We start from the raw sequence: 12914 nt of genomic DNA, 5'->3' as shown, positions 1-12914 counted from the left end.
CGCTATAAATTAATGAATACAAATGGCATGCCCTTTCCGCCCTTGCGCGGAGGATTTGACAGCACAGGATGACATCTATCATATTTCAAACTTTTAATAAAATTAACGTAATCAAATCACATTCTCGGCATTTTTAGAATCGCGTGAAATGGATTTGGAAAAATATTTCTCAAAAAAATATATCTTCAAATTTATGGTACAAAAAAGAATTGATCACGCAAATAATAATCATTTCCTCCCTCTTTCTCTTTGATATGTGCCATCACCAATATGATTTACACATGTAAAAGATATCTTGAAAGTGTAATGTAAATCGTGCTATGGGAAACTAACATTCCTAAGAGTGTACGTGTCATATCGATTCTCTGCAGCGGAACATGTACATATAATAGCGACGGTAGCCTCAGTGAATTCCTTGCATGAGTCACGGGAAGTACCAGTACGTCTCTTACTCCACTTAGGGCCGGATAATAATCACGCGATCGCATAAAGTCGCGAAGGCGCTTTATTTTTCGCATATTTTTCAACGAAGAAGTCTATACATAATAATTATAATAAATTATTTTGCATAGAACTTGCGCATATAATACGTGTCGAATAAATGTTTTCGATTGGAAGACGCGTATTATTGTTAAAGCCGTAATAAATAAATTTGAATAAGCGCAGATACACAATGTATTATGTATGTATATTTTTACCACGTGCAAATTAGATATTTCATAAGAAATCGTGAACTGTAATTAATCATTCTCTGTATAATTTCATTTTAAGTAATCCGCGTGAAGAAGCGTTAATGACAAATTAAAGAATCTATCTAAAATACTTGGAACGAAATAAATTCGATGTGGTGATCGCAGAAAACTCAAACGACATCATGCTATTAAATTTATATGAATCGTCAGTCGATGCGATTCGTCGCGCTTGTCGAAACGTGACGGCGAGATCCGTCACGAACTACCATTACCCTCTATACATACAGTCTACCGTCTAGAGATATACTAACAAAATGTCAAATTAGAAAAGCGTTTACGTCGCGCCGACTAATGGTTTTCCAACGAGCACGAAATAAAGCATTGTACGAGATAATTCGACAGCCGTAAAAGCACGTGGCCGCATCGTTAAGAAACACGTCATGTATACCTGCGACGAGATAAAAGCGAGTTTACATGTTTACCCCATGTATTTACATATTGCGATAAAGCTCGGTGTGCAATGACATTGTGTACATGGGAAAAGACGATACATCATAATTCCGGGTTGAAGATCGAATCAATCACTTGCCCCTGTGTATATGCATGTAAAGTAGCACACGTGGTTACACATACTTTGCCAGATGAAAGAGGTATATTAAAGAAATATTGATTAGAATATTTTGATAAAAAAAATATTAATTCTAAAGAATGTCAAATTATTATATCGATGTCATTACACAATAAAGCTTTTTAGTATATGAATGTATATATATTTAATCTATATGTCGAATTATACTGCGATAAATTTTCTGCAAAATGGAATGTAAATGCGCGAAGTGCGTTCCCTTGAAAATAATATTGGTAAACCGATAAAGTACAACGAGGCAAACCCTAATCGGCTCCCCTTTCAATTTTTCAATCCCCGTTTTACGTTTCGCGACGCGTTTTCCACTCGAAAGCGCACGATAAAAGATCCACAAAGCGAGTTTGAAATTGCTTTGCCGGAAGTTTCGATAGTGAATCATACGCGCGAAAAATGCACTTTTTCTATATTCATACAAAAAATATATTGTATATAAAATAAACGTATGTAATAAATAATAAATATAACTGTGTATGTTAAATTTATAATTGTGTATCATATATATGTATTATATGGTATATACATATATATATTTGTGTACGTATATATATATGTATATATATAAAATTTTATTTTCCAAATAAAGTTATATAATAATATAATTTATTTTCCTTTCTGTGACAAGTTTTCCAATGTGTAACACAACTGTTGTTCATGTGTAGAAAGGATGAAGGAAAGGTAAAAAAAATGTAATATTTAATATATCACAGTATTGATAAATGTGCACTCCACCTTGGATTAATAGCCCAATTTCAAAATAACTCCGCATGATGTAACTGGATTAAATGTAAACAAGTTGTTGAGTGGAGCATGTTTCAGCGATGCTGCCTTGATTATTTCTTGAGCCATGACACCACCAACAATAGAACAAACTGGACTGAGTTGTGCATATAGATCACTCCTGTGATTACAAAAATATATCACGTCATAATAATAAATTAATTTTTTAAATGAGTAATGTATGTGTACCAAATTCTACATCATATACATACTCTACTAAATGATCTATTTTGTCCTCCAATTCATATTTTTTAATAATTGCAGAAGCTTCATTCTTCAGATTTTCACAACCTCTTTCACTAGGCAACGGATCTTCTCCATACTTTTCACGATAATTGAATAATACTAAAAAAGAAAAAAAAATAATTAGTATTATTATTTAAAATACTTACTAAATAAAAACTTTTTCACTTTAAAACATACTTAACATCATGTAATAAATCTCTTCCTCTCTAACTAAAGATGATTTTGGAACATTTAGGATAAATTCAAAAGGTACAAATGTATCAGTACGCTTTTCATTAACTATTATAGTTTCAATCTTTTCTTTTCCCTCAGGTTCACCACCTTCTGGTATTTTAACTTTTTTTTGTTTTGTAACATCTCTGAAAAATTTTCCATTTGTTCAAATTAAGAGATTAAGATCTTATTATATCAAACATCAAGTTTATAAATATAAAGATCCATACTCTCCATATTCATGTTCTTGTAAATCTATAAATACATATCCAAGTGCTCCCCATACATCTCCAGCAAAAAATTTGACTTTCTGTTTTCTGCAAGCTCGGTTAATTCTTTTTAGCTGCGTGATGGTACAATGTGTAGCACATACCACATTAAATTGTCCGAAATATTCATCAGGTTTATCATCAACTTTATCTGAGTCTGCATTAACATTAACCATAGAATTTAAATTTTGTGCTCTTGATAATGAAGCTTCAGCTTTCTAAAATATACAACTATTTTAATAAGCAATTATTTGCATTGCAGAATGTTGTATATATATATATATATATGTTACTATTTAATGTTTACATTTTTTCCGATATCTTCTTTTGGTATAAAAAACTGTGAACATCTATCTAATTCCGTTACATTTCTGTGATCTAAAAATGTAACAGTGTTGACTCCTGCTAGAATAATGTTTTTAGCGATCTCTGCGCCAAAACCATCCAGTCCTATCAAAAGAACTTTCGCAGCCCGCAATCTTTAAAAAAAATATTGAAAAACATTTAAGAAAAAATAATGATATCCTAACTGAAATGCTAAGACGTACAAGAGCGCGCTATACTCTAAAATATTTTACTTATTCGTTAGAAAACATAATCGACAATCAAAAAATGTATTTCATCCATTTTAAAGATCTTTGACATGTGTATAATGTGTATTATATTCTTAATTCGCAATTTCACAAAATGCCGGTATAACAAGTAGGTATCAATCAGAATATGATAGTAAAACTTACCGTTTCTGTGATTCTAAACCCCACAGACGTAATTGTCTGTCGTACAATTCGGCTTCGTGATCCGTTAATTCTTCCGCCAACTTATTCTGATCCACCATCGTGAAAATGTTTATTTATCGCTATGAAACTCTCTTTTTACCGCCAAAAACGTGTTATAGAACTTTTCTATAATCAACTAATATGGCGTCGTAACTCACACGTATTTCACGCATACATTGACATTTAGTTCCAGATGCTGTCGCATTCTACAGGCGCGCACCTACGTCATAGAATGAATAAATGTTAGGTTGGAAACACAGTGACAGATAACTGGCTGTGTTTGGAAAATTCAATTGAACATCTGTAGTTGGTATATACTTCTAGAACTACCAATCACGTCTCTTTTTCAAAAGTATATAAACAACCGTATATATGTATTTTCCGAACGCAATCATTGATTGTCACGTAGTTTTCATGTAAGTTTACATGGTGCGTATGTATATGTGTATTTTATTGACAGTACGTCATATAACGAGAGTATACGTATACGAATGACTTAAATACTGTCAGTATATGCGATTTTCCATAGAGTGTATCCTCAAATTTTGATAAATATAACAAAACGCGAAAAGTATCGCATCTCTGTGTTTATGTCAAATGCATCAAATTTTTATCCTCTAATAATAATCCAAAAAAACATGCGCGGAGACAGAGGTTATATGCGTTAATTACAAGTTGACACAGTTCGATCAATCGACATATATTATATATCAACAATCGAATGACGCATATTAATGAAACAATGAATGTGAGTACTACAATAGGATTCACTAGTCTCGAGCAAAAGGCAAGAGTTTATTTACTATGCCTTCAGTATTGTGACATTTAAAGAAGCTATACTAGCGCCCCCGTGAATTGATAAGGCAGGAGATCAACAAAATATTTTCTTCAAAAAATATATTATTTAAATTATTTGAAAATTTATTTTGAATTTCAAGAATATATATATTTGGACTAAAATTGAAATAAAAGTTGGATCATTCACAATTGTTGCATTATTTTTAAATTGTAAAAATATTGAATGCTTTTTTTTGTTGATATTTTACAATCTATCTCATACAATAAATATTGTATGTATAACACGTATTTATTTAATATAAATATGGCATTTTCTATATTATTTATTATATTATATACTCAAATCTGTAACTAATTAAAATTGTATATTAATTATCATATAGCCGTAAATATCGACTGTTATCGTTGAAAAATATAGACAACAAACGTAATCAAACTTACTATGTACTAAGAATTATCTTTGCCCCTTTAACCCGAATGTTGCGAAAGCTGACCTTGATGGCATAAGTGTTTAAATCATTTTAAATCTCATAATGTCTGCCTACATGCTGATAAAAGTTAATTACATGAAATACATCATTCTAATCAGCTATTAATTGCTTCATATAATTATTTTAAATATGTACTATTTAGAAAATGTCTACTATTTCTCTAGTATTCTTAAATTTATACTATTCAGAAAATATTATTTCTTGTTTATATATCTACCTTTTATAAAATTCACATGAAAAATAAATATCATTAAAGATAATGAATAAAGTGGAAGAGGAGCACATTGAAAAGACATTTATCTACAAATTTCCAACATGCACTACAAATCAAGAATATACATTGGAAGTTCCAATAAAAATACCATATCATGGATCCATAAGAGAATTGATGCATCGTATAATGTCATCGTTCAAGCTACCATGTTATGTAGAATCAGACTTATTAGAAGCTCTACAACGTAGTATCAAAGAGTTTACGCTGCAGTTTTATGATGATAAGTCAGAAAAACTTATCGAAGCTGCTAAAACAGGCAGTTTGGATTTAGAAGACATAATTAAAAATTGGGAGAAGGTATACAAACAGAAGACAGTAGAATACTCTGATCCTATTGGAACCACAGATGAGGAATTATTTGCAGCAGCTTATCACAGATTAGTACATTCTCCATCTTTAGAACCAATTTTGCAAGCAGAGCACAAATTTGGACGGGATGTCACTGAAGTAATTCAAATGAGAAATACTGACTATGAGCATCTCACACAAAAGTTGGTAAAAGTTACAGTTTCTGTCTATATTTCTCATTTTTTTTAATGTATATTTGTGTTAAATGTATATTCTTAAAAAAATATGAAAAGTAAGAAATAAAAATTATTTATGGCTTATAGAATCTTAATAAGAAATAATTGAAAAAAGGAAAAAATAATTTTTCGTGTAAAAAAGAATTTCTTTATAAATTCCAGACAGACCGACGAAATGCGCATTGCTGTCGAGGCTCTCGAGGCAGGATCCACCGAAAAATCAATAAACGATATGGCAGGTAGACATTTTGAGGAGCAGAGCTTATTACAAGGTTACTGGGGATCTAGAGTCGATGCTTTAAGATTAGATCAACGGCGACAGTATCGAAATTGGATCATGAGGATGCTCGAGGAACAACAAACTAGTATGATACCCACACCGGTGTATGTTATTCTTTTGCGCATTTTGATTTTAATCAATGTAATAAGACTTAAAAAATCATATTAGAGTAAAACAATTTATGTATTTTACATTTTTTTTAACAGTGGTTCGCCTATGATACCATTGCCACCATTACGTCCGGCTTTAGACAAATTCGTGCATAGTGAAGAAAAACATACGACCGATTATCCTCTATTGGAAGAAAGCTTTACGATACATTTGGGATCGCAGATGAAACAAATGCATAACATACGTATATTGACCGGAGATGTGCTAGACTTTTGTCGCACGAAAAATAGCGAATCTGGGTATCTTGTAATAATTTTGTCTTAATCATTAATATGCAATATACCAAGTGAATGTCTTCTTCCTCTCTGTGTCAGACAGTTATAATAGAAAATATATTAAACTTAGGATGGATCCAACGCCGCAAAGATTGCAAACAGCTTTAGGATTATATTCGAACGATTTGTGCGGATTAGTTCTTTTAAGTGATAATCATTTAGGCAGTTATTCCGGAATAACGAAAGGTATATTTTAGAATGTAATAAATCGTTCATCAGCAGTCCTAAAAATTTTTTTACGGCGTCAATAACATGTTAAAATACTATTATTGCAGAATTATGCTCGATATGTCAGTTAACGACAGAATTTCATTTCCCGCCGATCGATGAGCAGTTGGAAAAAATTAAGGAAGACGTGAAAGATGCCGTAGCCTGGAGACAAGCGCATTACAGAGAAGGAAGTGATCCTCATGTAGGTGACATTGTTAAAAATTTGACTTGAAATTGATAGTTGTTACATATATATAATTATATATATCGTATAGACGAAAAAATCCACGACGAGTAAAAGCTTGCAAACGGGCGATGTTTTTATCACGAGACATTCCAATTTAGCACAAGTTCACGTAGTATTTCATATGGTGGTGAATGACTCTTTAAGATCTGGTAAATGATCGTATTTACAATCATAAATTTTTCGTTTTAAATGCGATTTATATACTTGATATATGATTTATATGCGCTTAATTTTATTAGGTGATATCAATTCAAGGCATCCCGCTATTCTGGGACTGAGAAACATTTTGAAGACTGCGTGTTGCAACGATGTGACGACACTAACAATACCCGTGCTACTTGTCCACGAAATGTCAGAGGTAATATATCGCACTGATAACTCAAGCAAATAATTCTTAGATAATTAGGTGAAAATGTAATTGATCTGCATCGATATGACGGGCATAGGATATGACGGTCGCCTGGTGCACGAAGCGAGCAGAGCTAGTCTTCAAGTGCGTGAAAGGTTTCATGATCGAAATGGCGTCTTGGGGTGGAGCCGAGCTAAAGAATCTCCAGTTTCTCGTGCCAAAAGTATGCTCGGAGCGATAAGAGTAATCTGTCAAGGTTAAAAAAAATGTAAACATGCCGATACCGTTGTTATTTATTGCTTGCAGGGAATGTCGGAGGAGGTGTTCGGAACATTAGCTACAATGCTGCCCAGCATATTTCGAGTATCAAATCCGCTGGTTTTTAAGGCCACCAGCACCCCACAAACCCCGAAAAAGTAAATGATTCTTGCCTCTGTTATCGTTGCGCATACACGCTCGCATAGGAAATATTGCAATGTTTATTATTATATATATATATCATCGCTCATATGCAATCGCAATTATTCATTGCAGCCGCGAAAAAGATACGAATGTGAATAAATATCTTTTAATGAGTTTTTTGTTTATACTACTTTCACACAATTAATTGTCCGCCGAATCAACCCGCAATGCCAAGTTTTTCATCAAATATTTCGGAATTCATATTCGATATATCAAAAGCAATGTATATTTTATTGCTCTTATATTATCTTTTAATGGAATTAGTAAAATATTAACTTCATTTTTTTGTATTCTATTTCTTTATCTAATATTGATTTCTCACAGAATTATATTAAACTATTAAAAATTATTTAATAATTACATAATTATTTGTCTCTATCTGCAAAATTTGTTGAATATAAAAAATTTAATATATTTATATAAATATATGCATTTAAAAAGAGAGGATCGCAGAATTTGTTAAATAATTTCAATAAAAATAATCGAATGACAAAACGAATATGAGCAGCATTATCGCCGTTAGACGCGAGACACAGAGAGCGAGGTTTATCGCTTTTAACCATATTTTTATTTTCGTAGCAGAGAAGATATGTTAACAGCATTTCGGGCGCGAGTCTCATCGCGAGATGCAACATTAACTCATCTCTCCGCGACTCTCTTCTAACGACTCATAAATTTCGCAAACTCGGAGATACCGTTCCAATGATGTTTAATTGAAAAAATATATGCGATTAAGTGTAGCAGAGAGAGAGAGAGACAATCGCCGACCAGCTGCCGCAAATCGGTGGATTTACGTGCGCGGCATCGCTTCGTAATCGCCAATTTATCTGAAAGCGGTACGTTAGCCTCGATGAATTTGAACTTCTGACCGAGGACAAATTAAATTTAACGCTCGGCGCTGACGCGCGAAGTCGTTCTGTTAAAAAATATTTGCTTTCGATGCGTAATCGATCGTGCAGTCGAGATTTTTTACCAAGATTTATCGAGCTTCATCGTAAGAGATAAAATATACAAGCAGTTAAACATTTTTATTAACTAAATTATTCAATAACACGAAGGAATTAATTATTAATTCATATACAAATACGAAGCAAAAAACAGTGATCGCGTTGTTAATATAACGAAACAATTTTGTTTATCAATGAGATTACACTGGTCCATTGGAGGAAGATTTTAGAAAGATAAGGCGACAAATGTGATTTCACTATAAGATAACGGGTATGCAATTATATTGCCGATCGAAGCGTGGAGTGCGTTATAATATACAATTGACTCTTTTATCCCCCTCTTAATTCGACATTGCAATCTTCAGCAGAGAGTGTCGCGGATGAATTCGTTGCCATTCCATCGAATCGCGGTGTAAGAAGCATAGTTCAAGCTAGGTGGTCCCGGTGGTGCGGTCGGGTGCATCGAGAAATCGGATCGCTCCAAAAAAAAGTATCGACTAATCAGATACCACCTGGCATGATGTGGCTCGGATCGCTCATGTTTTTGGCCATCGCCGTTTCATTCATCTCGGCGACAACGGTGGTGGGTTTTTTCCGCGATGTTTATTATTTTTTCGACGGAACACTCGGTGACATACTCCCCGCTTGTATCGCGAATATCATCTTCCGGTCGCGTTTATCGCTTTCTTAAATTTTGCGCTTTCTTGCGGGAGAAATCGCCATTCGCGATGTAAATTATGTTTCTATAAATTCATACTCTAAATTTATATTCTGTGCGTGCTAGACATTCTCTTTTTCTATTTCTAATAGAAAATATGTAAACTTTACGTCGGTTTCAATATTGTTGAATCTTATTTGATCGTATATGTGTTCCAGTAACAATCGGAGATCGTTTTGTGAATGAGTTAAAATTGCTTAATAAACTGTTTGCGTTGCAGGTCGACTTGTCATTTCATAAATTAAAAAAAGAAATCTTTTTTGTGAAAATGCAATCGCAGTATAATAATCTAGAAGGAGTGACAGACCTTATTTTGAAAGGAAATGAGTTTGACAGTTTTCTAGATTGCTCCACTAATTTAAATAGTCTTAGAACGCTGGATTTGTCCCAGAATCATCTTCAGCGATTCTTTTTCCTATGCAAAGACGAATATAATCTGCAAGTGTTAAATGTGAGCCACAATAAATTGGAGTATATCGATGACAATGCTCTCAATGATCGGATACCAAAGTTGAAGATATTAGATCTCTCTTTCAACAAACTCACTGTCGTCAATGAAACCATGCTACAATATTTAACGGTAATAATACATTTAATGAAAGCAATTTTCCTTTTACGGGTACTTTTCGTAAAAATTGTACTAAAAGTTTTCAAAGTTCGTGATCTTAACAAAACGCAACCGATTAAACTTTTTTTTAGGATCTCGAATATCTATCTCTATCCCATAATCCTATAAGAGATGGGATACATGAAAGCGCATTTTGGAACTTAACGGCACTGAAGCATCTTGATCTGAAGAATATATCCGCACCCTACTTCTCATCCGTCTTCTTCAAGACCTTGACGGAGCTGTCAACCCTCGATCTATCCTGGAACCCAATCGACACGATACCTCTATTGCCGAAAAATTTGCAGGAGCTGGATTTATCCGGCACGCAAGTGATAAATCTTGAAAAATTGTATCTACCACAGTTACGAGAACTGAAGCTAAATTACATGTCGAACTTAACATCATTCGTCCTGAATGAACTCGAAAACCTCACTAGTCTGGAGATATTATCAATGATCGGTTGCAGACGATTAATTCGGCTTAGTCTTTGGCCGCAATTTGGTGTTGTGCTACCTCGGTTACAGCGTCTCTCGATAAAAGAATGTAGCCTTGAAACCCTGGGTATCGAGCTGCGTGCATTGCTGAAACGAACACCGGTCGTCGAACTGGAGAACAATCCCTGGAGATGCGACTGTAAATTAGAATGGATCAGTCTGTTAAATTCGAGCAGAAATCTCAGTCAAGATATCAGGTGAGCGACAGAGAACGATGTTATTCTCAGTTGGTACAGTATCGATTAAAAGTAGAGTAAATTACGAAGATTTTATTGTGTCATCATTTTATTTCGCTTTCTCTCATTTGAATTATTTAAAATATTTTTATTACTTATTACACACAAATTTCTATCTAGAGTAATATATTGTGAAATAAAATGATAATAATATTTGAATCTTGCCATTACATGCAGCTTCATCTCCTTGCCTTTAGATGTCTCGAGAATTCTATGAATTAAAGTTCTTTTCATGAAAATATTTTACTAAAATAATAAGCTTAAGCCAATTAAAGTTTTATATTCAGATATAGATATAACCGTCATTATAATCTAACTTTATTTTATAGCATATTAAATCATTAAAAATAACAAAAATACAAATATCTGTTATATGTACAACAGATGCTACGCACCGGATCAACATCATGGCAAACTACTTGCTGAAATACCAAACTACGAGCTGGAATGCGAATACGACTCGTCAATTCTTTATCCGATCCTGTGGACATGTCTCTCGCTAGTAATTGTTTCACTAATCATCGCCACGATTTTAGTCTTCCTCAAACGACCAATAAGTCACTGGAGCTTTAAGGGAAGGAACGGGGATACTGTCACGTACAAGAACGTCGTTGAATCGAACAATGATCTGGTCCGAATATTGGCTGTATCCGAGGCACACGAACGCAACGAAGAATGAAGCAGACAAATTTAAGAGAAAGAATACACAAGAATATACGGACAATTATTCGGCTTCATCGTAAACATTTTATCGATTTTTTGGAAAAATTTTGTCACAATATTTACTTTGAATAATATAATGTAGCATTGTTAATGACAACATAACGTAAAATGTCAATAAGAACAGACGTTGATGTATATAGATAGCTAAATATCTTGCAAATAGCAATCTAAAAATTACTATTTGCAAGATATTAAAATTTTCGCCCGCCTGATTAAGATTAATTCCAGGATTATATCATTAAATAACAAATTACTACACAATCAAATATATATTGTAGCAAACACTAGAAAAGTCTCTTATGCCACGCTCTGTAAATTCGAAAGACCATGTGCCACGGATTGGAGTATTCATAGGGTATTCCCAATGTTCGATAATAATGCGAAACTCTTCTGCGGTCGAATAAAACGTCTTTTTTTTCTGTCGGTAAGAATCGGCATGTTTTAAAAAACCCTTTACCTTTGTTCCACGCGGCGCGCCCGTTGCCGCGGCACAAAAGAAAAGCGGATACAAAGAACGCAATGGCTCATTTGCCCTGAATGACGGCAAGATCCTCTTCCGCGTAACAACGTGGCAACGCGTAGCTGAACGCACGAATTATCGTGCGTGGCATCTTGAGAACGCATAACTAATTGAAGTTCTACGAGATTCCGCCGCAAAGAGTTCAGTCTCCGGTTGAACCTCTTCCGAACGATGAGCGAAAGAAGAAGCTCTCTATACAGTTTCTTTAGAATCGAAGTCAACCTTGAATATGAGCTTTATTCTGAGACATTACATACTTTAGAATAGAATAAAAGATACTTCTTTCAAGTACTGTTTACGTGTTCCTACTTCGAAAAAGAAATTAATGATCGAATCAAAGATTTTTTAACGGCTTGATGCAAAATATAAAAAGAAAATTATCCTTTGTAAACTCGTTACAGTTTTACGACTTACACATTATAATGCACATTGGAAAACTATCAAAAAATTTTTTTTTAATGATTAATTTCTTTTTAGTTTATATTTTTATATTTTTCAACATAACGACTTAAATCTCAATAAACATCGTGATCGATCCAATATCAGATATTGGTATGCACGATACTTCGATCGTTGATGAAACGTTAAGGTGCAGGACGTTACGCGCTCCATTCTAGGAAGGGGCGCAATATATTGGCGTGTTATACGATGAGCCAGCAAATGGTGCTATGAAGATCGTCAGTTTACGTGACGTGCACCGTGATCGCGTGCGATGTAGCGATCAGCCATTGTATCGAGGTATGATCTTCCTATGGGAGGCCTATATTGGGTTACGCCCGAGCAGAAAGAGAGGCCCCCATGGACAAGCATGCCCGGGGAGTCACAACATGCAGAAGAGAGGAGCGCAAAAAATCATTGAAGAAGATGCGCCGCGGTGTGCCGGGAACGGAAGCCCGCGATTACAATAACTCTTTACGTGTGAAGGTACGCCCGGCATAAATGTGCAATTGTCCTCTTTAACTCTAC

At 34.1% G+C, this 12914-nt stretch overlaps 3 protein-coding genes across 5 annotated transcripts; 2 read left to right on the top strand and 1 right to left on the bottom strand.

Moving 5' to 3' along the window:
- Positions 1-1796: 1796 nt before the first annotated feature.
- LOC126848167 (SUMO-activating enzyme subunit 1) lies at positions 1797-3796 on the bottom strand. The gene is made up of 6 exons (XM_050588825.1): positions 3581-3796; positions 3151-3322; positions 2805-3061; positions 2539-2720; positions 2328-2460; positions 1797-2236 (listed from the first exon to the last, which is right to left on the bottom strand). The coding sequence occupies exons 1-6, from the start codon at positions 3676-3678 to the stop codon at positions 2074-2076; spliced, it is 1005 nt and encodes a 334-aa protein (XP_050444782.1). The 5' UTR covers positions 3679-3796; the 3' UTR covers positions 1797-2073.
- A 244-nt stretch (positions 3797-4040) lies between these two features.
- Positions 4041-7814, top strand: LOC126848144 (protein C12orf4 homolog). The gene is made up of 10 exons (XM_050588776.1): positions 4041-4367; positions 5165-5673; positions 5869-6090; positions 6193-6396; positions 6503-6618; positions 6708-6844; positions 6918-7038; positions 7129-7247; positions 7336-7461; positions 7545-7814. Exons 1-10 carry the CDS (start codon positions 4341-4343, stop codon positions 7656-7658), a joined length of 1695 nt encoding a protein of 564 aa, XP_050444733.1. The 5' UTR covers positions 4041-4340; the 3' UTR covers positions 7659-7814.
- Positions 7815-8311: 497 nt separating this feature from the next.
- LOC126848159 (vasorin-like) lies at positions 8312-11859 on the top strand. 3 transcript variants are annotated; one of them, XM_050588812.1, is made up of 5 exons: positions 8312-8536; positions 9016-9230; positions 9586-9945; positions 10065-10666; positions 11090-11859. In XM_050588812.1, the coding sequence occupies exons 2-5, from the start codon at positions 9165-9167 to the stop codon at positions 11382-11384; spliced, it is 1323 nt and encodes a 440-aa protein (XP_050444769.1). In that variant the 5' UTR covers positions 8312-8536; positions 9016-9164; the 3' UTR covers positions 11385-11859. The 3 variants fall into 3 exon arrangements, with proteins under 3 accessions (XP_050444769.1, XP_050444768.1, XP_050444770.1); XM_050588811.1 differs by having other exon boundaries at positions 9013-9230; XM_050588813.1 differs by lacking the exon at positions 8312-8536 and adding an exon at positions 8553-8918 and having other exon boundaries at positions 9013-9230.
- Positions 11860-12914: the final 1055 nt, after the last annotated feature.

The sequence above is a fragment of the Cataglyphis hispanica genome, chromosome 3 (genome assembly GCF_021464435.1).
Source record: "Cataglyphis hispanica isolate Lineage 1 chromosome 3, ULB_Chis1_1.0, whole genome shotgun sequence".
Classification (NCBI taxonomy): Eukaryota; Metazoa; Arthropoda; class Insecta; order Hymenoptera; family Formicidae; genus Cataglyphis; species Cataglyphis hispanica.
Note: the sequence above shows the minus strand (reverse complement) of the source record. Positions and strands in the feature narration are given on the sequence as shown.

What these genes read in the sequence shown, in the direction of transcription:
- LOC126848159 (XM_050588812.1), top strand. Translation starts at nt 9,165, where the DNA reads ATGATGTGGCTCGGATCGCTCATGTTTTTGGCCATCGCCGTTTCATTC. An exon ending in CCATGCTACAATATTTAACG is followed by an intron (nt 9,946 to 10,064) that starts GTAATAATACAT and finishes ACTTTTTTTTAG; the next exon opens with GATCTCGAATATCTATCTCT. An exon ending in AATCTCAGTCAAGATATCAG is followed by an intron (nt 10,667 to 11,089) that starts GTGAGCGACAGA and finishes TATGTACAACAG; the next exon opens with ATGCTACGCACCGGATCAAC.
- LOC126848167 (XM_050588825.1), bottom strand. Translation starts at nt 3,678, where the DNA reads ATGGTGGATCAGAATAAGTTGGCGGAAGAATTAACGGATCACGAAGCC. An exon ending in GGTTTAGAATCACAGAAACG is followed by an intron (nt 3,323 to 3,580) that starts GTAAGTTTTACT and finishes TTTTTTTTAAAG; the next exon opens with ATTGCGGGCTGCGAAAGTTC. An exon ending in AAAATAGATCATTTAGTAGA is followed by an intron (nt 2,237 to 2,327) that starts GTATGTATATGA and finishes TTGTAATCACAG; the next exon opens with GAGTGATCTATATGCACAAC.
- LOC126848144 (XM_050588776.1), top strand. Translation starts at nt 4,341, where the DNA reads ATGACGCATATTAATGAAACAATGAAT. An exon ending in TATGAGCATCTCACACAAAA is followed by an intron (nt 5,674 to 5,868) that starts GTTGGTAAAAGT and finishes TATAAATTCCAG; the next exon opens with ACAGACCGACGAAATGCGCA. An exon ending in TTGTCCACGAAATGTCAGAG is followed by an intron (nt 7,248 to 7,335) that starts GTAATATATCGC and finishes TGACGGGCATAG; the next exon opens with GATATGACGGTCGCCTGGTG.